This window comes from Equus caballus, chromosome 1 (assembly GCF_041296265.1).
Source record: "Equus caballus isolate H_3958 breed thoroughbred chromosome 1, TB-T2T, whole genome shotgun sequence".
Taxonomy (NCBI): Eukaryota; Metazoa; Chordata; class Mammalia; order Perissodactyla; family Equidae; genus Equus; species Equus caballus.
In genome coordinates, this window is record NC_091684.1 from 176,560,347 (window position 1) to 176,583,106 (window position 22,760).

General features: G+C 48.8%; 1 protein-coding gene and 1 pseudogene across 1 annotated transcript; both read left to right on the top strand.

Annotated features, from left to right (window-relative positions):
* Positions 1 to 2,170: 2,170 nt before the first annotated feature.
* Positions 2,171 to 5,834, top strand: LOC111767413 (granzyme B-like). Its single transcript, XM_023623179.2, has 5 exons — positions 2,171 to 2,385; positions 3,463 to 3,610; positions 4,116 to 4,251; positions 4,456 to 4,713; positions 5,359 to 5,834. Exons 1-5 carry the CDS (start codon positions 2,331 to 2,333, stop codon positions 5,518 to 5,520), a joined length of 759 nt encoding a protein of 252 aa, XP_023478947.2. The 5' UTR covers positions 2,171 to 2,330; the 3' UTR covers positions 5,521 to 5,834.
* Positions 5,835 to 17,985: 12,151 nt separating this feature from the next.
* LOC138925108 (granzyme H-like) lies at positions 17,986 to 21,269 on the top strand (annotated as a pseudogene).
* The last annotated feature ends 1,491 nt before the right edge of the window (positions 21,270 to 22,760 follow it).

Consider the following 22,760-nt stretch of genomic DNA (forward strand, 5'->3'; position numbering starts at 1 on the left):
CTAGGTGTGTATCCAAGAGAAATGAAAACATATGATCCACACAGAAATTTCTACACAAATATTTATAGCAACATTAGTCATAATAGCCAAAAGGTGGGAAAATCCCAAATGTCTACCCACAGATGAATGGATAAATTGTAGTATATGTATACAAAGGAATATTATTTATCTATAAAAAGAATGAATATTGATACATGCCACAGCTTGGATGAACCTCAAAATCATTATGCTAAGTCGAAGAACCCAGATAAAACAGGTCAAAATACTTCTTGATTCCTTGTATATGAAGTATCCAGAATATGTAAATCCATAAAGATAGAAAGGAGATTATAGGCTGCCAGGGGGCGGGGCCGGGGGCGGGAGAGGGAGGAGGGTATGGTTCGTTGCTCTTCTGGGTGATGAAAAAGTTTCAAAACTAGGGAGAGGTCGTAGTTGCACAATATTGTGAATGCACTAAATGCCACTGAGTTGTACTTTAAAATAGTTAACCGTGTGTTATGTGAATTTCATCTCAAGTTTTAATAAAGGCTCATAGACATGTTTAGCATAATTCCCTTTGAATTTTGTAAAATGCAGATATACACAAGAGAAAAATGTTAGATCATACTTCAAGACATTAAAGATGATTATCAATGAGTGATGGGAAATGAGGTAATTTTAATTGTTTCCTCTTTGCTTAAATTATTTCTAAAATTTTCCAACAATGTTAGGAAATATTTGCATGTTGAATTCTTTAGTATCAGGGAAAGAAATACTATAGCGATATTGACTAGAGATTTTTAAGAGCATGAGGAACATGCTTAAATTGTAGAGTTAAATGAGGATAAAAGAAAACTGTACTGTATATATAATATGATCCCAAGTATTTAAAATGCACTGCTCATGGTAACAGGCTGTCTGCTGGTGAGAGGAAGATGAGTGGCACTGTTCCTTTCTACTTTCCATATTTTCTTAATGAACATTTCTTACCACTATAATCAGAAAAGTGATTTTATTTTTAAAATGTCTACTACTGGGTAAGCTGGGTGCAACAAGGTAGAGGTTTGATAAATGTACTTGGTTTGATGAGGAGAATATTTACACTGGAATCATGGATTTTGATACAGAATATTCCTCGTAGAAAAACTGTAAAGTACACAAAATATAAAGAGGGAAACTTAAATCACCAGGCCCTAACCTCTCAGATATGCTTAGTTGTTCTCTGAACAGGATTGGGCTTGGGCTGTTTAGAAACAACAGTCCTTCACTTCCATCGTAGTGAGATCATCAACAGAATTTGTTGAGCAAATGTGAGTCTATGATGTGCCAGGCCGGCTCCATCAGAAGTGTGGCTCTCTTGATGGAGAACAGAGAATCCTGAAAGGATAATGATTGGTCTTTGGTTGCCTGGTAAGCTTTCTCACTTCACACGGTATCAGCAATTTAGTCGTCTGAGCTTCCTCTGGGAACTCAGCCCTTTCCCAGTCTTAGTCCATGTGGTTTGGGTGGGACTGACTCCAGCCTACCCAAAGGAAACTGACCTAAGATTGAGTCAATTAGTGGGTTCAGTTTCTAGGGTCATAACTATTTGTTAATTTAGGCCAATAAAGGTCAAGTGCAGGACTTTTGTTAAAAACATGGACAAGAGAGACGGACTCTATCACTCTGAGCATTTGTAACTTAAAAAGAGACCTTAAAAATCCCCTAGGAAGGAAGCTGTGCTGATGAACGGGTTGCTACATGGATTTGGTAGATGGTGGCCATGCTTTGCTTTCATCTTGTGCATCCCTCTACTACGGTCCTTCCCATACTGTGCTCTGCTCACTGATGCTTCTGTCTCCTCCACCAGACAGGCAGCTCTCTAAGGGAAGGAGACACATCTCCACTATGTTTGGTCATGGCACAGAGAAGGGCCCAAACACATATATGCTGAAGAAATCATCCCGATTGACTTAGCAACATGGAAATGAGGCATTGGTGGTTCCTTCACTGGGGACTCAGGTTTCTGGGGTTCCAATACCTCTACTTGTCAATACCACAGCACACGGTCTCCACTTTGTACCCCTGGGTTCCTGCTCTAGGCTGCAACAAGTGGTCCGCCCTGAGTCATCCACTGCGGGTTCTCATGTGGTCACTGCATGATTCTCACACAACCACCTAGAGGACTTCAACAGGCAGAAGGAGTGGGGGCAGGGAAGCTTTCATAGAAAGCCGTCTCTGATGAAGCACCACACAACCACAGGGGGACTTGAGGTCACTGAGCCCATCTGTACCTCCTTCCTCTCCTCGGGGCTAAAAGAGAGCAAAGAGGAAGCAACAGCCTCTCTGACCTGGGCAACCTTCCTGGAAAGATGCAGACTCTCCTGCTCCTGCTGGCCATTTTAGTGTCCCCTGGGGCAGAGGCAGGTGAGTGACCATCCCCGCCCTCAGATGCCCAACCCCTGCCCCCAAATCACAGTGGGCACACATCTCCTGCCCCTTCTGCACATCCCTGTTCCATCCATCCACCAGCAACATTCTCTATCCCAGCTCCCTTCCCACCTCAGAATCCCATGTATGACGCTGGATAAGCTACCAACAAGAATGTCAGGGAAGAAGGCAGTTCTCAAGAACAGCCAGTGGGTGCTATTCCCTCCCTAGGCCCTACGTTTGCCATCTGCAAAGTGGAACTTAACTGGAAGTGCATGGCAGAGGGAGGGAAACTGGAAAAGAGAAAATATTAAGTTCCCCTGCAGAGGGCAGAGTGGGCCTGGCTTCCAGGTTTGGGATGACACAGATGCCTCCCTCAGCATCTGATTAGGAGAGAAGTCTAGAGCTCTGCAGACCCCGGAGTTGGTGGGACCACTGACCCCAGAGGACTGCTGGTGCCTTGCTCAGTCCCAAGGCCCCTCAGTCCCTTCTCCAGCTCTGCTTTTCTTCCCAGGCCTTTAACAGCTCCCTTCTTGCCAGGATGGAGCAGTTGTTTGCAGACCTGAACTTCTCTTCTTTTCTGAATCCCACAAGCGCTGGCCCTACAAACTCTCCTTCAGGCCCTTGGGGGCCATTCCTTCATGCAGCCAACAAACAGCTTTTGGGCACCCACTATGTGTCAGGCCATGGGAAACAGGCTACGACAACATCTAGATCCCTAAACCTAAGACCTGGCCACTGGAAAGCATCATCATCCCAGACATCACAGGACAACAGTGCCTTATACAGGTTCTTGAAACAAAGCAAAGTCAGGAGAAGAATTCTCAGGAGACTCTAGGACTTTGCTGTCCCTAGGATGCGTAATTGGATGCTCACCTCCAATTATCTGTGGAGGACACATTCACAGGCCAAGCCTGCTCCTCTTCCTTTTCCTAGAGGGAAAGCCCCACCCCAGCCCCTCTCAACTCCACGCCATCTCAGGCTCCCAGATGCCCAGCAGTCCTGAGCCTTCAAGGTGATGCATGCCTTGTGAACTCCGTGGGAGCGCACAAGTAGATAAGACTTTTCCTTCAGGGGAGATCATCGGGGGACATGAGGTCAAGCCCCACTCTCGCCCCTACATGGCATTTGTTCGTTATCTGATTAAAGAAAAAAGGAAGAACTGCGGCGGTGTCCTCGTGCGACAGGACATTGTTCTGACCGCTGCTCACTGCTGGGGAAGGTGAGGGACCGTAGACAGCTGACACCTCCTGAGACCCCAAAAGGGACCCCTGTCCTCTGCCGAGGGCCTGCAGCCTGGGGTAGCTCCCCTGGCTCCTGGGAGCTCAAGGGCATGAGAGGTCATCAGAGGAGCCATCTGAGGGCATGCCTGGGTTATGGAAAGTGAGAATAGGACAGGCAAGCTTTGGGGTCAAAGGGTCAGAGGTGAGAGGTACTGGCCCAGTTGAGAAGAGAGACCACACTGGTCAAATGAAGCAGCTGTGGAGGATGGAACCATGCACTAGGGTCAAAAGGCAAACTCAGAGTCCTTTCACAATATTGCCTGAGGGCTGAGAAAGCTCCCAGAATCCCCTCTCAGAGTCACCCACTGCCCAGTGCTCCCATTGTTTTGATTTCTCCTTCCTGCAGCCCTGCCCTGGCCCAGCTGTCAGCAGCCCTTCATGGCTCCTGGGCTGGATCTCCTTTGACTCCACGCCCCCCATATCCCCACCCTGCTTTCTGCATAGCTCAATCAAGGTGACCCTGGGTGCCCACAACATTAAGAAACAGGAGAAGACCCAGCAGGTCATCCCTGTGAAGGAAGCCATCCCCCACCCACATTATAATTCTAAGAAGATCGCCAATGACATCATGATACTAAAGGTAAGGGAACCGCCCTGCTGCTCTTGCTGTCCTGGGTCCAGATGGCTTCCCCTCTCACTGGGACCTGTCCCTTCCCTCCTTCCCATCCTGGCCACCTGACTAGTCCCAGTGGCTCAGGGGAGAGGGAAGTCAGTGCAGCCCCATCGCGGTGTCCAGGCCCAGGAGGCCAGTGGCTGAGCTGGACTTTCTTGCCTCTGTCATCAGCTGGAGAGAAAGGCCGAGCTGACTGCAGCTGTGCAGCCCATCAGCCTGCCCTGGGGAACAGCCCAGGTGAGGCCTGGAGAGGTGTGCAGTGTGGCAGGCTGGGGGAGAGTCACTCCAAATGGCAGAGGGTCTGACACTCTGCAGGAGGTGGAGTTGACAGTGCAGCAGGACCAGGTGTGCAAATCCTACTTATGCAATTACAACAGTACCACTCAGCTTTGCGTGGGAGACCCGAAGGAAGAGAAGTCTTCCTATAAGGTGAGACTGGGCACCTACCTAGCTTGGCTCTGGGGAGAGTGGTGTTTTGGGACTTTCAAACCCAAGGAGTGGGGCCTCCTCCACACCCTAGACTCTGATCTTTCTCCTGGGAAGAGAAGGGGGAGCAGCCAGAGTGGGGATTCACAGGTCTTCTGGGAGCCTACCAGGGGCCTGAGATGCATCTAAATATGGTGCTCCATCCACATCATGAATTTGCAACACTCTGCCCCACGACGGGCACAGGTGTTAGAAAACTGCTCCCTGGGTGTACAGCAGTCAAACCAGGTGGCTCCTCAGAGCTGGCTCCCATCTTGGTTAAATGGCTCACCCTCCATGCTGAGTGTCAGCCTCACCTGCCTGCTTCCATGTTCTTAAAGGGTAGACGGAATAACAGTCCTACAACGCCCTCATGGGAGAGGATCTGGGACCTGGGGGAGGAGAGGGAAGCACCCCTGAATGAAATGAAGCTGTGACAATGTCCAGGGTCAGGACTAGGCAGCTGAGGGGCCCACAGGGACCTGCCCTGATCTCTGATGTTCCACATGGAGGCCAGGCCAGCCGGCCTTCACTGAGAGGGCACTTGGGATGCAGGTGGGCAGGCCCCAGGGAAGCACGGAGTCAATCCTCGCCACTCTCTGTCTACAGGGGGACTCTGGAGGACCTTTCGTGTGTAAGAACGTGATCCAGGGCCTTGTCTCCTATGGACGATCAGGCGGGATTCCTCCACGGGTCTATACCAAAGTCTCGAGTTTTCTGCCCTGGATAAAGAAAATCATGAAGGTGCCGGCCCCGTTTTGGCGTGGCTAAGTTCGTTTGCTCCACTGCGGTGGCCCAGGGATTTCCCCATTCACATGCTGGGAGCTGACATGGCACTTCTCAACAGGCCATGCAGAGGCGGCATCCCACATGCTGCAACTAGATGGATCCACAACTAAGAATATACAACTATGTACCGGGCAGCTTTGGAGAGGGAAAAAAAAGGAAAAACTAAAATCTATAAAAGAAAAAAAAAAAAAGAAAACCATGAAAAGCCTCTAACTGTAGGAACCAGCTCACCTTCTCTGGAGCTGATCCAGAATGACACCAGTAACTAAATAAATGTCTCTGAGCTGAGCAGGAAAGGCTGTTTTCTTGTTTATTCATTGACCCTCATTCACAGGCACTAACTCTGTCCTTAAAAGGTCAAGGACACAAATATACTGTTTTCTGCTTCCTCCTCTTCCACCTCCCACCACCACCTCCCCCAAACCTCAAGAAAAGCTGTTACCCAGCTCCTTCTGACCCACACGTTTGTCTGGGCCTGCCCTTCTGCCAGGGCTGCAGCTGAGCACCATCAGGAGAAAACATGAACCTCTCTGATCCTGGGTCTCAGGGTGAACTTCTTACCTCCTTCCCTGTGTTATATGGCAGACAGGAAGGGGGATAACACCATGGGTCCCGGACACCAAGCAGGTAAGCCTGAGGCTGCAGCCCTATGGCATAGCCACCCACACTGGGGAGGGGAGAGGCTTCCTGAGCAGGATATTTCTCTCCCACAGCCAGGGAGAGGGCACACAGTCAGGGTGGGTCCCTGGAGAAGCTCCTTGTTCTCACCCAGCCTGAGTTTCCTCCCTGTCCTCCTGTGACCTTGGGGCCCAGCTTGCCCTCCAGTCTCCTGGCTGCCCCTTCTTCTCCATCCCTGCTTTCCATGGAGAGTTCTCAGAGTCCACCAACTCCTGTTCCTTCCACACAAGCCTGATCTGAGTTGGCCCCTTCCTTATAGCCCTCCTGCCTAGGACACTCAGAGCTCCGTGTGGTTCCAGTAGGGCCTCTCCCCTGAGATGCCAGCCCAGCTCATGACATGGCAGAGAGTGCCACAAGGAACCAGGCTTGTGCTGGCAACAGGCAGGACCCGTGGAGGACACGGCAGGCAGGCTGTCTCTCCAGAACCCCTGCCCCATCTCTCACCTGGCAAGGCCAGCTCAACCCCTCACATTTACCCCAGTGACTCCCCAAGTGCTCAGGGTGCATTTCCCACTTGGTCATTCAGTAGCCTGAGTACATTTCAGCCTGTCCCTCTTACTCACTGCTGGCCTCTAGGCTAAGACCCCTCACTGGCCACCTAGGGCTGTCTCAGCCTTTTGAGTTAGCCCTACGCTCTCTGCAGTAGGACTGGAAAGCACCATTTTTCCATCAATAAACAAACACACCCTGACTGAGCTCCTAAGTGCCTGGCACTGGGGATCCACAGTGGACCTAATACAGACTCTGTCATCTGAACCTGAGGGACACTGACAGTGTGAGTTTCACCCAAATCATGTAACTCTCCCTCCCTGTCACATGAGTGCACATGGCCTAGATCTCGTGGGAAATCCACAGGAATAAAGAACTTGAGTTTTGTTCCTATTGCTGGTCACAGTCCATGTGAGCGTGAGCACGTGTTACTCTAGGACAGCAGGGTGTGGGATTTGGAAATGACAGCAGTCATTTAGTTTCTAGGAGTGAAGTCACCACACTCTGTCCACTGGAGCCTCCTCTTCACCTAGAGGAGAGGGCAGCCCGTAGGGAGGGAGGAGGGCAGTGAGGGCAGCCTTACCCTCATTAGCCTCAAAAGTGGGAGGTAGGAATGTCATTGCACAGAATCAGAGTGTAGGAAAAACTGTATTCTGTATTTGGTTGAAGGCAACTAGAGTCAGACTCTAAACACCCATCCAACTGGACTGGCCGGAAACATGATCCTTGTGGTTACTGTACCTCCTGCCTGCACAGAATCAAACCAGAATCAGGGAGGTTCACATGGTCTGGAAATCTGGAGAAAGGCCTCTCCTCTTTAGGCCACCGTGGTTACTGCTGCATCCGTAGTTTCCAGATCACCCAGATTTTTCGATTTGAGGAGGGTTTTGGCTTGGAGCCCACACATACAGTACGGAATTCTTTGCTAAATGAGGATCTCCCTGAGTTGGGCTCAGCTCAGGAAACACTCCCAGCAGCCATCTCTCCAAGGGCTTGCCTGTCATATGGGGCACGACCTGGGAGCTGAGCATACCTTCCAGCTCTGAGCTTCTGCTCCAAACACACACACAGCACTATCCTCTCACCACAAGAGGTACTTACTCTGGGATCATGTAACCCTCACAGGCATGGCCTTTCCCACCTTGTTGTGCACAAAGCAGGCAGCAACACAGTCTCTTCATGACTGTGGGTACCTTCATGAGGGTAGAGCAGTGAGGACACGCAGCTTCTGATCTGGAGCCGAAAAAATATCTCTGTATCTAGGACATACTAAGAACCTGGATCCTTGATGCAAAAAGACAAGAAAGAAAATGCCAAAAGCAAAACAAAAGTATTATTTAAAAAGTAGCCCAGCCACATGTATATTGAGTTTAGATATGACATTTACTTGAGGAAATGGTTCTGTGGTTTTCATACAAGTTTGAGGACGCTGCTGCAGGTCTTCCTCCTGTGAGAGATGAGGGAGGGACACAGTCCCAGGAGGGAGCAGTGGCCTACTGAAGGCACCACAGAGTTAGAACAGAGCCTGGACTGAGCCCAGGCGCCCTGACAGCCAGGCCAGCAAGAGCCCTGACATGTTGTCTAACACCCCGTGATGACTTCCTGGCATCCCTGAACAAGAGCTGAGCTTCTGCTCAGACTCCTCCCTGGAGAGAAAATCTCTGGGCTGCTGTGCAGCCATTCTGTGACGAGGATTCCAGCACCTCGCTTGGTGAGCTGAAGTCTGCTCAGGGGCACATTTGGATGGAGGTGGGTAAGCACCCTAATCCTGCTGATTCCTTCAAATCTCCTTTGTCTGTGGAAGTATCCTCTACCTCACTCCTGCCTTTGAGGAAATGATCCTCCGCTCAACATCTCTGTAACAAAAATTTAATAATAAAAATAAACAAAATGTCTCTGTAATGACCTAAAGGAGACGCTTCTACTCACCAAAAGTCACTCCCATCACCCCGTCTTCCATCCAGACCCACAAGGAGACCTGGGTCCCAGGATGGCAGGGAGAGAACTCCCAAGCCAGGTCCTGGGGGAGAGAGGCCCAAAGAAAAGTGAGATCTTGCTAATTTATTTGGGAACGTGTCTCGGGATGGCTCTGCCTTCCTGCCCACCACCATACTTCTGCCGGTTCCCCCTTTGTGGACTTACAGAACTCACAGGCTTGATTTCCTGTCTTGTTATCCCACACAGCACTGCTTTTTTCCAACAAACGCATTTCACCATAAAAGCAGTGCAGCCCCTTGTTCCTTTTCGTCATAGGCCTATTGCTAGACTACATTCCTCATCCACAGATTCAGGAAACTCAGAGAACCTTGGGGAGGGCAAAGGAATCCATGTGTAAGCATATAATAGTCAAACTGGTAGAAACCAAAGATAGGGGCCCCCCCAGCAGTGCAGTGGTTCAGTTTGTGCACTCCGCTTCGGTGACCCTGAGTTTGCTGGTTTGGATCCCAGGTGTGGACCTACACACCGCTCATGAAGCCATGCTGTGCCAGGCATCCCACAAACGAAAAAAATGGAAGAGGATGGACACAGATGTCAAGTCAGGCCAAATCTTCTTCAGAAAAAAAAGAAAACAAAGATGAAGACAAAAAGGTGAAATTAGACAGAGAGGAAAGCAATGCCCTTTACTTTATAGAAACAATAAGAGTAACAACAAGCTCTCATCAGAAATGATGGAAGTCAGAAGACAGTGAGAGGACATTTTTAAATGTTTGGAAAGAAAAAAGAAATAGGCAACCTCTTTCTGGAACTCTATGTTCAGTGAACATATTGTTGAAAAATGAAGGCAAAGAAAAGACATTTTAGGAAAACAAAGGTATGAGAATATGTTGCCATCGGACCTGCACTGCAAGACAGACTAAAAGCGGTTCCTCAGGCTGAAGGGAAACGATCCCCATCGTAGGAAGGAAGGAAAAAGAATAAAAAAAGTGTAAATGTGACCTAATATAAAAGACTTTATATAAATTTCTTTCAAAGGTTAATGACTATTAATGCAAAAATGCTTTAGGATTTATGCAATATAGTAGCAAAATGTATGACAAAAATAACTCTAAGGGTGGGAGGGAGGATAAATGGAAATATTTTATTACAATGTTCTTATATGAAGTGGTATAACATTAATTCAAAGTAGACTGTGATATGTGAAGGAGGCATATTGCAATCCTACATTGCTCAGTAAAATACTATATAGAGATCTAACCAAAAGCCGATAAAGAAGGAAAAATCAGATACAACAAAAGAAGGCAGGAAAAGAAGAACAAAAGAGCAAAACATTAATCACACAAATAGAAATCAAATAGCAGTATGATATTCTTCAACCTAACCCTATCAGTAGTTCCATTAAATCTAAGCAGATTAAACACTCCAACTAAAGGGCAGAGATTGTCAGTGTGGATAAAAAATGCAAGACCAATTTTGTGCTGTGTACAGGAGACACTCCAATATAAAGACATGGATAGGATGAGAGCAAAATGATGGAAGAAAAAATAAAGACATATCTTGCCACACCAATCCAAAGAAAACAGCCTTGCCCATTGAGGGCGCTCTTTAACTTTAGAACTTCGGCCACTTATGAGATGAAATAGAGTGTCTTAGTAGAATTATTATTTCCATAGTTTATTTCCATTTCTCTTAATATGAGTGAGCTAAGACTTCATTATGTTTTAATTTTATTTTACTGTGAACTGTCTTGTCTTTTGCCCATTCTTCTATCAGGTCTTGGTCGTCTTCTTCTGAATTTTCAGAGTTCTTTATATATTAGATGGATTAGCTCTTTAATTGTGATATGTGTTGCAATAGTTTTTATTTTTCCAAGTTTGCTGTCTGTGTTTTGAATTTGCTTGCAGTGCTTTTGACATACGAATTAAACAAGTTTTTCATTTGTATACTAAAGTTTATCAATCTTTTCTTTTAATGTTTCTGGATTAAGAGTCATTTCTAGAAAGGCCTTCCCTTTTCTAAGTTATAAAGGAATTTACCCATGTTTATTTCTAGTGCATGAACGGTATTACTTTGTATATTTGAATATCTTATCTATTTGGAGTTTATTCTGATGGTTTACGTGAAATGTGACTCCAACTTAACCTCTTAATAAATCACTGTCTAGTTGTTCCAGTATCATTTATTAAAAAGTCCATCATTTCCTCAATGATCTGAAATCCCACCTTATGAAAAACCACATTTCCATATGTACTGGGGAATGTTTCTAATTTCTTATTCTGTTTGATTCCTCTCTCTGTCTGTTCACGAGTCAGGGCCACACTGTTTTCAGTAAAGAAGTTTTATAAGATGTTTTTAATATCTGACGGGGTTCATGCTCTCCATTACTAGTCTTTTTTCTTTTTGTCACGATTTTCCTAGCTAATCTTGCTTGCTTATTTTCCAGATAAGTTTAGAAATTGTCTAGAATTTGTGAAAAATTGATATTTTTATAGGAATCACATTAAATGTATATATTACTTTGGGGAGAAATTATACGTTTTTGGTGTAGATCCATCCTATTTGAGAACTAAGACTATATTTCTATTTCTCAAGTCTATTTTTGTGTTTTTAGGACTATTTAAAAGTTTTCCTCAAATAGATTTTTCACAATTCTGGTTAAGCTTTTCCTGGCCTCTTGGGTTTTTTGTTGCTACTATGACAGATTTTCTTTATACTTATATCTTCAAACTGATGGTTGTTTGTATATGTGAAAGCTATGGATTTCCTCCTAATTTTAAAACAATCTCAAGCTTATAGAGAAGTTGCAAGTACAATACAAAGAACTTCTGTTTTCTTGAGCCATTAGAGAGTAAAGTTACTGACATGGTGCTCTGTCACTTCCCAAATACCTTGATGTGTAATTCCTACAAACAAGGACACTCGTACATAACCACATTCCAGCCACCAAACCCAAGAAATTAAGATTCATATCATCAATATAAACTAATCTTTAGACATCTAATCATTAACCTTACTTTGTTTAATATTAGATTAATCCGAAAAGAGATTCATATAACAAATCTCCCAGATCCCTATCTTCTCCTATGTGGGTCCCCTCCTTCCTCCACGTAGGCTCTGGCATTCCACATCTGTAGCCCCTTCGGGCCAAAGCCCAACTCACCCTAAACAGCCTGCTCTGACAAACGGCACCAGCCTGCCCCCCTGAAGAGGTCCCTGTCTCCCCACTTGAGCTCCGATACCACCTAGTAGGACAACCCCTTGTGTGAACATCCTGTTCACCCAACTTGGGCATCCACTCCCTGCACTGGGCTGCCATCCTCACCTCACATGTATTCTGACACCCCAAGCCATGCAGCCCAGTGCTGGGTGTCTGAGCTAATGTGGGGTGAGGAGGCAGTCTACACAGAGGCAGGCCTGGTGTGAGCATCTGCCCCACCCCACACAGGCAAGGCTTGGACACCACACTCTCGTTCACTGTGGTTCCCATTCCAGAGTCACCACTGACATTGTGCTTTGTTTCTTTAACTAAAGTTCTATTGCTTTTTAAGAGAATTGGGATCAACATGTCTAAAACCAACATTATTTTCAATTCCATGACTCCCTATTCTTTTCCATTACGGGGAGATAATCAAGATAACTCTTATGGGGAATGGTACTGGGATATCAGAAATGCTCTCTGGGCAGTGGTGTGAGAATACTGCTTGGGCTCCCTGGCATCTGTTCCCACTTCACGTAGTATCAGTAATTCATTGATGATAATAATTTAGGGGAGAACCAACACTCTTCCATTCTCAGGACCCAGGATTTGGAGAAAGCAGACTCCAGCCCATCAAAGGCTATGACCTGGGCTTAGACACATCAGAGCCTCTGACCAACTCTACAGGCACCTAGAGCAGCATGACAGATTGTGCTTTGCTGGGATGGCCTCTGTGTACCTCCCATCCCACAGGCTCTTCTTACAGGACTGCAAAACTCCTCCCACTCACAGGCAGGTTTGTGACCTTTTTTCTCAATTGGGGCTGAGGGGGGTTTTAGATGCCACGAACCAGGAAATAGGGTAGAAGTGATGCATTATGAATTCAAAGTCTAGGTAATAAAAAGAACACAGCTTCTGCCTGGCTCACTCTTTGGGAGATGCTCACTCTGGGAAGCCAAGCATCATGATGTGAGGAAGACCCGACAATCCCATGTGCAGAGACTACTTGAGGGGCCCTCACGGAGAGGAAGGGACGTGCCGAGCGGACAGCCAGCACCAACCACTGGGCACATGTGAGCGAGCCTTCAGGTGATTCTGGCCTCCGGGCATCAAGCCTCTGCTGACACCAAGGGGAGCAGAGGGGAGCTATCCACACTAACCCCAGAGCAAAACGCAGATCCATGGGCAAAATCACTGTGGTTGTTATTGTTTTAAATCACGCAGTTCTTTAGGAATGGCACAAGCCCTCTTCAGCCATGGCCACACCTTCTGTCCATCCATCCAATCATCATCCTCAACTCCCTTGTCTGATCCCTGATGGTTTTGTCTACTCCACTAGAAGCAAGGTATTTCATATCAATACCCCCAAGCCTCACATAGAACGGGGCCTCCACAAATAATCATCCTCAATAATGAGGTCTAAAGAGAGCCAAGGAAATGAAGATAGTGTTGGACCTATCATCAGAAGACTCAGGTTGCTGGGGCTCAGGGACCTGCTACTGGCTGATCAACATCTCCAACCACCCCACGTGTAGCCGGCAGTTCCTGCTTTCTGTGGCTATTATCAGCACTGAGACAAGAGCTACAAGTGCTTGTGTGGTGACTGATAAGCTCTTGCTCCACTCAGGCCTGAGGACTTGATCAGATGACAGTGTGAGGCATTCAGAGGGAAACTTATGTAATAACGGCCACAACACTGAGGAGACATTAGGAGTTAGATGACAAGGATGAAGCTCCAGTACAATGACCTGGGGAGCCTTCCTGGGGAGATATGGCCACTGCCACTCCTGGTGGTGTTTCTTCTGTCGCACAGGGGAGAGGTAGGTGAGTGACTGTCCCTACTAACACAGGCCCAGCATCATCCTGCACAGGCTCAGCCCTGCTCAGACGCTGCACTCAGACACATCCTAGTGCTGGTCCATCTGAGAACTCTCTGAACTCCAGGTCCAACATCCCTCAAAGACCAGCAAATGTGATGCATAATGAAAACTCAGCAGGAATGGCAGGGCGGAACGCTGTTCTCACAAGGGCCAGTGGGTGCTGTTCCTCCCCAGGTCCTACCCTTGTCATCTGGAAAGCGGGTTCTTTTACAAAGGCCTCTGGAAGGAGGTTGAAAGCTGGGAATGAGAAATAATTAATTCCCGAGGAAAGGGCAGCTTGGAGAAAGGGGCTGACTTCTGAAATCAAAGTAGGGCCCACTAGCTTTCTAACTCGATGTCCTAAAACATATCCTCCAATTCCACTCCCTTCTCTAAGGTTTGTCACTCCCATGCCGCCCAGGAAAGAAACTAAGGATCCAGTTGATCCCAGAGCTGGCAGCATTCCCTTAACAGTGATGTTTGGCTGGATCAGTCTCAAGTTCTCTCTGGTAAGTTTTCAGTCAATGGGCACAGCAGCTTTGGAAGGCTCCATCTTGCCTGCTGCTCAGAACCCTACCAGGACTATCCCTACCTACCCTCCTCAGAGGCTAACTGGGAGCCATTCCTTGGGGCAGATAAGACATTTACTGGGCACCTACGACCTGTCAGGCTCAAGCAGATACAGAGCAAACACAGCCCAGCTTCTTGAGCTCATGTTCCGAATATTACAGACCAGCAGCCAGTGAGGTCTGGAAAAGAAGAGCAGGGAGAGGACCCAGAGAACGTCAGGGAAAGGATTTTGCAGGATTCAGCAGGCCTTCATCATTTGTTCCAAACACCATTCCTGTCTGCCACACAGGAGTCTACAGCAGGAATTAAGGACGAAGGATGCTCTTCCCTTTGTCAGAGAGAGAATTTGAGTCTGGAGGGTCACTAGGGAAGCCTGCGTTTCAACCCCAGGAACCTGCAGGGCCCCCTTCTTGCTAGCTTCAAGCCACTACAGACCGCACTATCTGCCACTCCAGCTCCTTCCCACCCTGCTCTCTTTTGTTCCCAGTTCCCTGCTCCAGCCTGTGACTCCATGAGCACAGCAAGCAGGGTAGAATTTTCTTTCAGGGAAAATCATCCAGGACCATGAGGCCAATCCTTATTCTTGTTTCTATCTGGTATTTCTTCTGATCCAGAGTCCAGAGAAAAGAAAAAAGCTGTGAGAGTTTCCTCAAGTGTGAGGACTTTGTGCTGACAGCAGCCACTCGCTGCTGAGGAAGCTGAGGAACAGCATGTGGCCCCACCCTTCTGGTGACACTTCACAGAGAACTGCCTTCTCAGAGGTCGCAGAGCTGGGCCACCTAGTAACACAGAAGAGCCCTTCAGAGGACAGGGAAGCTTTGGGGAGATAGGAACAGGTCAGTGCAAGTGGTCTGTTGAAGTGACGGGCTGGTCAAATGTGCCATCGGGAGGAGGCTGACGTCGTGCTCCATGCCCAGAGTGCACAAGTGAGAAATTCAGGTTTTGCTTAGACACAGGCAAGCTCTGCATCTGACTGAGCACCCAGAATCTGCTCCAGGAACTGCCAGCCAGCATGGGACGCCAAGAAGCAGAGGACACGGGGATGTTCAGCCCCAGGGCCCCACCCCCTGTAATTACTCCCACTCCAGTCCTGCTGTGTCCCAAGCCTTCATGCCTCCTTTATGGCTCCTGGGGTGCAAAACCTGTGACTACACATCCCACTCTGCTCTGTGCAGCTTAACCCACTTTTCCCTCAGGCTCCACAACATCCAGGAGCAGGAAAGGACCCAGCACGTCATCCCTGTGAGAGGAGACATCCCCCAGCCAGACTACAAGCCTAGGAATTTCTCCAAGGACATTGTGTTACTAAGGGTAGGGCTCATGGCTCCACTGGTTCTTGTACATTTTAATCCTGAGGTTTTGCATCCCCCACGACCTCACTCCTGTCCCTCCTTCCCAGTATGACCCTTTCACTTGTATCAGGGCTGTGGAGAAAGGAACCCCATGACGGTCCCTGGAGTCTTTGTGAATTTCTCTCCTCTGCCTTCAGCTTGAAGAGAAAGGCCAACGTGACTGCCTCTGTGAGCCCCCTCAGGCTGCCCAGGAGGAGAGAGCTGGCAAAGCCAGGGACGGTGTGCAGTGTGGCTCACTGGGAGGACCTTGGTGGGAACACTCCTTCAGTCATAAAACTGTGGGAAGTAGAGCTTGATATCCAAAGGGATGAGCAACGCATCTCTCACTACAAAGACCATTACAACAGCATCACCCAGATATGTGTGGGGGACCCAACAAAGAGGAAGACTTTTTAAGGTGAGATCCCCAGCACTGTCCACGCCCAGCCTGGGGTACAGCCAAGCTTGAGGAGATCTGGAGCAGAGGGAACTCACTATATCCTTATGTACTCAGCCTTGTCACCAATTCAATCTGTGGTCCTGTCACCCTGCAGGGATAGGAGACTCTACCACAGCCAATTATAGGCAAAGTCTTCCTGGTGGAGGAGAAGAAAGGAATTGTCAGAGCCAGGCCGGGGTCCCAGAAGCAAAGAGGGGCACAAAGGCTGTCCTGGCCCACATCTCACTCCCAGCCCCCAAACAGAGACCGCTTAACCTCAGGGCATAAGGGAGGGGAGGAGCAGGAGAAGGCCCAGCCTAGCCCCTCCTCCCCTGCCCACAGCGGGAGCCCAGTGGCTCCCTTGTGAGAAACAAGGTGGCCCAGGACACTGTCTCCTTTGGAAAAAAGAATGGGAAACATTCACTTGTCTACAGCAGGACCTCAAGCTTTCTACCCCATGGAAAAACTGCCTCCAGGATTGATCCATGCATCTTCTCTGGGGCAGAAGCCAGCAATGCACTGAGTAGAGGAGGATGGAGGGGAGGCTGCCAGGGACTTAATGAACTTCCATCTTTAGAGTGGAAATCATTAATTCTTTCTTTATTCACCAAAATGTCCTAGGGCCTATAGCGTATTGAGCAAATTTTTCAACAGTCTCTGAATCTTGTATATAAGAATGGATTGAGAAAAGTAAACTCATTTTCAAAATATCCACCTTAGAGAAGGCTAAACTAGAAAGAAGTCATCTGCTGAATGTTTGCCGTTGATCAGTGTGCTTTGACTATGGGAAAATGTTTACTGGGTACAAAAGTAATGCATGTTTATCATAGAAAGACAGGTAAAGGCAGAACAGACAAATAAGAATATGAAAATTCCCAAGAATTTCACCTCCCCGAGACCAGCATCATTAGTGCTTAAGCACGTTGCCTTCCTGTCTTTTTCTGTGTCTTCATAACATTCCGCTGCTTTAACAGAATTGGGATTGGGCTGATTAGAATTCATAATGTCTTCTTTTCCACTACTTCCTCATCTGTCATCATACTGGAGAGGATGCTGGGATAATCTGTTGGCAAATACTTATGTTAGGCCCAGGGATGACCGAGCCATGATTCACTGGACCAGGACAGAGAGTACTTGGTGGATAGTGATTATTAGGATGATCAGCATCCATTTCCCCATCTGACATCAGTAGCCAGCATTTCTCAAGGGCAACTCCCTCCTCAGAAAACAGACACTCTGATTGGGGTGGAACAATCCCCGCCTCAGGTCCACGGGTGTTAAATGACTTAAGAATAAATCACTTAGGCCATTCAATTCTGATGGACTCAATGATGGTTTGTTTTGGCCCCATGAATATCAAGTCCAGGATTTTACTCAAAATTGTGGGATGAATGAAGCTCTCTTTCTCACAGAATATTTACATTTAAAGAGGAGATTCTAAATACTCCAAAACACTAGGCTGGACTTGTGGTCAGAGAGGCAGTGAGGTTACCACTGGGGGTGTCTGCGTGTGTCCAGCTCTACATGCCCCTAAGGGAGGTTCAGATGTTATCTCCCACCACCAAGCAGACCCCCACCACGGCCCTTACTGGCCTACACTCTAACTGCAGATTCTCAGTCTACTCAAGGCGGCCGCCATCTTCTCAAGGGCAGGAGCCATCTCACTCATCTCCTTGGAGCAAGCTTCCTAAATAGTTATTCATGACTTCATCAGGATGGAAAAAGAGCCATGAGCTAAGAAATGGAGACATTCTAGATTCAGTCACCGAGGGGCTTCTGGGGTCCAGCTCCTCTGGTGGCTGCAGCACAGGCTTCATTTTCTTGTTCTTTCTTCTTGCTTTCACGCTGTGACCCAGCACTGAGAGTGCAAGTGTGGTTGGTGACAGTGCTACTGTCACCTAAGCCAATCCAGAGAATTTCGACAAACCACCTTGCAGATGACACAAGGAAACCAGAGCAGCACAGGTCTAGGAGGTCTGTGAGGTCTTGAGCCACCACTCCTGCCTTCACCTTGGGGACCTTGTGTCTGGAAAGAAGTAACACCAGCAGCTGTGACCTTGGCAGACCTTCAGGAAAGATGCAGCCACTCCTGCTTTTGCTAGTGTTTCTTCTGCCTCCTGAGGCTGGGACAGGTGAGTGACCATCCCCATTCCAGAAACCCCAGCCCATCTCACAAAACCCTCTGGACTCCTCACCCTTCTGCCCAGCACAGTCAGGGATTTTCCTCAGTTTGAGCCCAAAAACTTTCTAGACGCCAGCCTCTACCCCAAACCTACACTAACAAGTCCGATGCTGCATAGACACTCAAAAAGGATGGCAGGAAGGAAGGGTGTTCACTAGAAGGTTTAGTGTGTAAGCCTCTCTCTTATCACCTGGGAAGTAGATTGCTCATAGAAAGCTATTTGGCAGAGGATGGGAAGCTACAAATGACAAGTAGTTGAAATCCCTCACTCTAACCCAAGAAAGGGCGGCTTAGAAAAATCGGGTGTGGTAATGAGAGTTGTCCCGGACCCAGCTTAAGATTCAGTTTCACTTCCTGGTAACTTCACCCCCTCACCCTTGCTGAGGAGAGAAGCCCAAGGAGCAGCTGGTCTCTGAAGAGGCTGGATGACTGCATGCAGGGTGTCCCGTTGCCATGGCTCTGCCATGGTCCTGGGCAGCACATTTTCAGCCCCACCTCCCCCTGCCATCTCAGGCCTTTGGCTGCTCCACACAGTGTCCCCTCTCCAGGCCAATGGCCTTCAATTCCACCAGCACGATCCCCACCAAACTCAGCAGAAAGCTAAGTGAAGGACATTCATTCATGCAGCCACAAAATGTTTACTGAGATCCTAGGACGGGTTAGACTCTCGGACATGAGGACTGTAGAAAATCCAGCACCATAAGCTCACGGACAGATCATTAGAAACGGGCACAAGTTCAGACATTAGCAGAGGCTCAGCGGGCTTGGGAGACTCACTGAGACAGAAGGCGTAGCAGAGCCCTGTCCATGATCCCCTGGGCTCCACCATCATGAAGACAGCTCTTATCTCACCATGCATGGTCTGAAGTAGGACAGGGCAACAAGTACTGTCATCCCTTTTCTCACAGGAGGTTCTGAGGCTTGACATTCAGAAAAGGTTATTGTCCTACTGGGAGAACCTGGGAGGATACTCCCTGGTGGCAGCAGGGCACTATAGACCCCACCCTCAATCACCACCTTCCAGAACCTTCCCTCCTGACCACAGCCACTCCAGGAAAGCCCATCTTCCAGTCTTTTCTTTCAGAGAACATCATCGGAGGACATGAGGCCAAGCCCCACTCCCACCCCTACACGGTGTTTGTTCAGTTTCTGCTTGAGAACAAAAAGAAGAGGTGTGGTGGTGTCCTCGTGCTAGAGGACTTTGTTCTGACAGCTGCTCACTGCCGGGGAAGGTGAGGGGGCCGCAGACAACTGATACCTCCTGAGACCCCTACAGGGACCTCTGCCCAGGGGCTGCAGCCCAGGTGAGCTCCCCCAGCTCCTGGTAACTCAAGGCCATGAGAGCTCATGAGAGGAGCCATCTGAGAGCATGACTGGGTGACGGAAAGTGAGAAATAGGACAGGGAAACTTTGGGGTCAGAGCGTCTGAATTGAAAGCAAGTGACTCGGTTGAGAAAAGAGACCACACTGGCCAACTAAAGCAGCTGGGAAAGCTGAAAGCAATCATTAGGGTGAAAAGGCATACTCAGAGTATTTTCACAATATGACTTGAGGGCTAGAGAAAGCGTCCAGGTGACCTACCCTCAAGGTCATTGAGAAGCACAGGGGACAATCACTCAGTGCCCAGTCCTCCTCTTGTTTTGATTTCCACCAGCTGCAGCCCTGTACTCCCCCATGTCATCCACCCTTCATGACTCCAGGGCTGGATCTCTTTTGATTCCATGCACCCCACCACCTCACTCTACTTTCTTTGCAGAGTAATCAATGTCTCCCTTGGGGCCCACAACATCCAGAAGCAGGGGAAGACCCAGCAGGTCATCACTGAGAGACAAGCCATCCGCCACCCAGACTATAATCCTAAGAACCTCTCCAATGACATCATGTTACTAAAGCTAAGGGAACCTTCCTGCTGCTCTTGCTGTCCTGGGTCCAGATTGCTTCCCCTCCCACTGCAACTTGTCCCTCCCCTCCTTCCCCTCCTGTCCATCTGACTAGTCCCAGTGGCTCAGGGGAGAGGGAAGTCAGTGCAGCCTCATCGCGGTGTCCGGGCCCTGGAGGCCAGTGGCTGAGCTGGACTATCTTGCCTCTTCCCATCAGTGGAGAGAAAGGCCAAGCAGACTATAACTGTGTGGCCCCTCAGCCTGCACAGGGGCACAGCCTAGGTGGACCCAAGACCGGTGTGTAGAGTGGCCGGCTGGGGGAAAGTATCCCCAGTAGACAGAGTGTCCGACACACTGCAGGAGGTGGAGCTGACTGTGCAGAAGGATGATGATTGTTACTCCCACTTCCCAGACCACTACAACCAGAACCCCCAGATTTGTGTAGGGGACACAAAGAAGATGAGCAGCAGCTTCAAGTTAGGGTTTCCAGCATCCACCGAGACAGACCCAGGGAGAGAGGAAATGGGGAGCTCTTAGGGATGGGCGTGGCCATGTCTTCAAGCCTCAGCCTGAGAGCTTGGGCACCTGGGGTGTACGGACGCAGTCTTCAGTTTTATCCCCAGAGCAGAGCAGGGCTGCAGGGCGAGGAAGGATCAGTCATCCCACAGCCGAGTTCTCACCAAAATTTCCCTGAGGATTAGAGAGAAAGCATTGACCTGGGTGGAGCTGCATGTGACAGTCAGAGCCATGCTGGAGTCCTGGGATGAGGGAGTTGACAAAGCCCGCCCTGGCCCTGCTCCCCAACACAGCCCATAATGGAGACCACTGACCTCTGGGGTGGAGGGAAGGGCAGGACCACAAGGAGGCCAACTCAGTCCTTCCTGTCTCTGCCTGCGGGGAGACTCCAGAGGCCCCCTCATGTGTAACAAGCCAATCCAGGGTATTTTCTCCTATGGACAAAACAACGGGATGCCTCCAGGAGTCTCCATGAAGGTCTCACACTTTCTGCCCTGGATAAAGTCAACAATGAAGCACTTCTAACAGCAGGCAGGAGGCTGACCTTCCTCTGTGCCTGACCATCTTTCCTGGGGCAGAGGCAGGAATCCCATGGGGCGGGGAGTGGGACTGAGGGGCCATAATAAATGGATCTCTAGCGAGTGTGACTGAAGTCTCACGGACTCACTGAACCACTTTCAACACGCAGCAGCATGCTCCAGGCAGCCCTCTGCTGTCAGTTGTGGCTGTCCTTCCTCCATCTCCTCCAGCTCTCCTTCCCCCTAAACCCCATGCTGTATCCTTTCTGAGTCACAGCTCTGTGGTGCTGAGCCCTCTGCAAGGGCTGAGTCTGAAGGCTGCTCATTATAAAAGGACAATCTTCTTGCCCAAAATATGTTCCTCCCTGGGCTTTAGAAAGTTCTTACCTTCTCTAACCCAACCACCATCACCGACACCCTGACAATTTGGCAGAGAGAGGAGCAGATCAGTGGAAGGGGAATAACTCCAGGGAGACAGGAGGCCAGGGGGCCGCGCTGTGGGCACTCAGTTTCCTGTTTCCAGGGCTTCTGTCTCCAGTGGGGCAGCTTCTCCCAAGCCAGGACCATCTGCAGCTTCTCACACTCAGATGCTGCCATGATGGTCTCCAGCCTCACTCTGGTCCCATTTCCTGCCCTACCCTGGGCCCAGAACTGAACTCACTCAACCTTCCTCCCTGGCTGACTGTCCCACACCAGCATCTATTTTTCTTCTGACTGCCCTGTCTACCGGCTCCTTTCCCTTCCAGCCCACCCTGATTTGAGCCAGCTTCTCTCTCAACTCCCTAACCGAGTTCCCAAAGTCCCATGTGAATTCCCCTCCATGGCTTGTCCCTGTCATGCCTGAGCTGCCGGCCCACCTGATGCCTATCAGAGGACCCGGTACCCACTTCCCACCTGAACAGAGACAGTTCAGTTCCTCCATCCAGCCTAACATTCCCAGGGCCACATCCACAATTTCCTGTGAGTCTCTCAGCAGCCTCAGCCCCTTTCAGCCTGGCCTGTCTCCCCCTGCTGGCAACCTGGGTTACAGCAGCTCAGTGAGCCTGATGCCTCCAGGGCTGCTGGGCCAGAAAGTACCACTTGGCTGTCCATCAATAAGTCAACTGTTGATCTCTCTCTTTGTGCCAGACACATAGGAAGCTGTGTCCCTGATACTCGGAAACTTAGACGGAGGGGAATTTCCTCTACATTCTCTTACTTCCTCCCCTTCCTCCAGGCAGGTCAGTTTGGCAAATGGATTGGTATTTGGAATCCACAAGGAATCTTGCCTTGAAAATAATTAAAATCTCTGCATTTTATCTGTATTGCACATTAGAGTCTCACATGAGTCATCTTGTTCGATTCAAGAAGGGCAGTGTGAAGTTGGAAGAGACTTCAAGACCCACAGTTCCTGAGTTTCCCAATCCGTGCTCGAGTATCCCATGACAGGACAGGAGGGAGGGAGAGAGGAGTGAGCCACCTGGGCAGCCTTATCTTAATTTATTGACATGCAGAAGGCATGAGCCCCAGTCCACAAATGCAAAAAATGCCACATTTCAAGTCAAGATCCTTCAGTGTGATGAAAATAGTAAGAATAACAAGAAGCTTTCACATCTTGAGGTATGTGGGGAAGCTGTTCTGGATTAA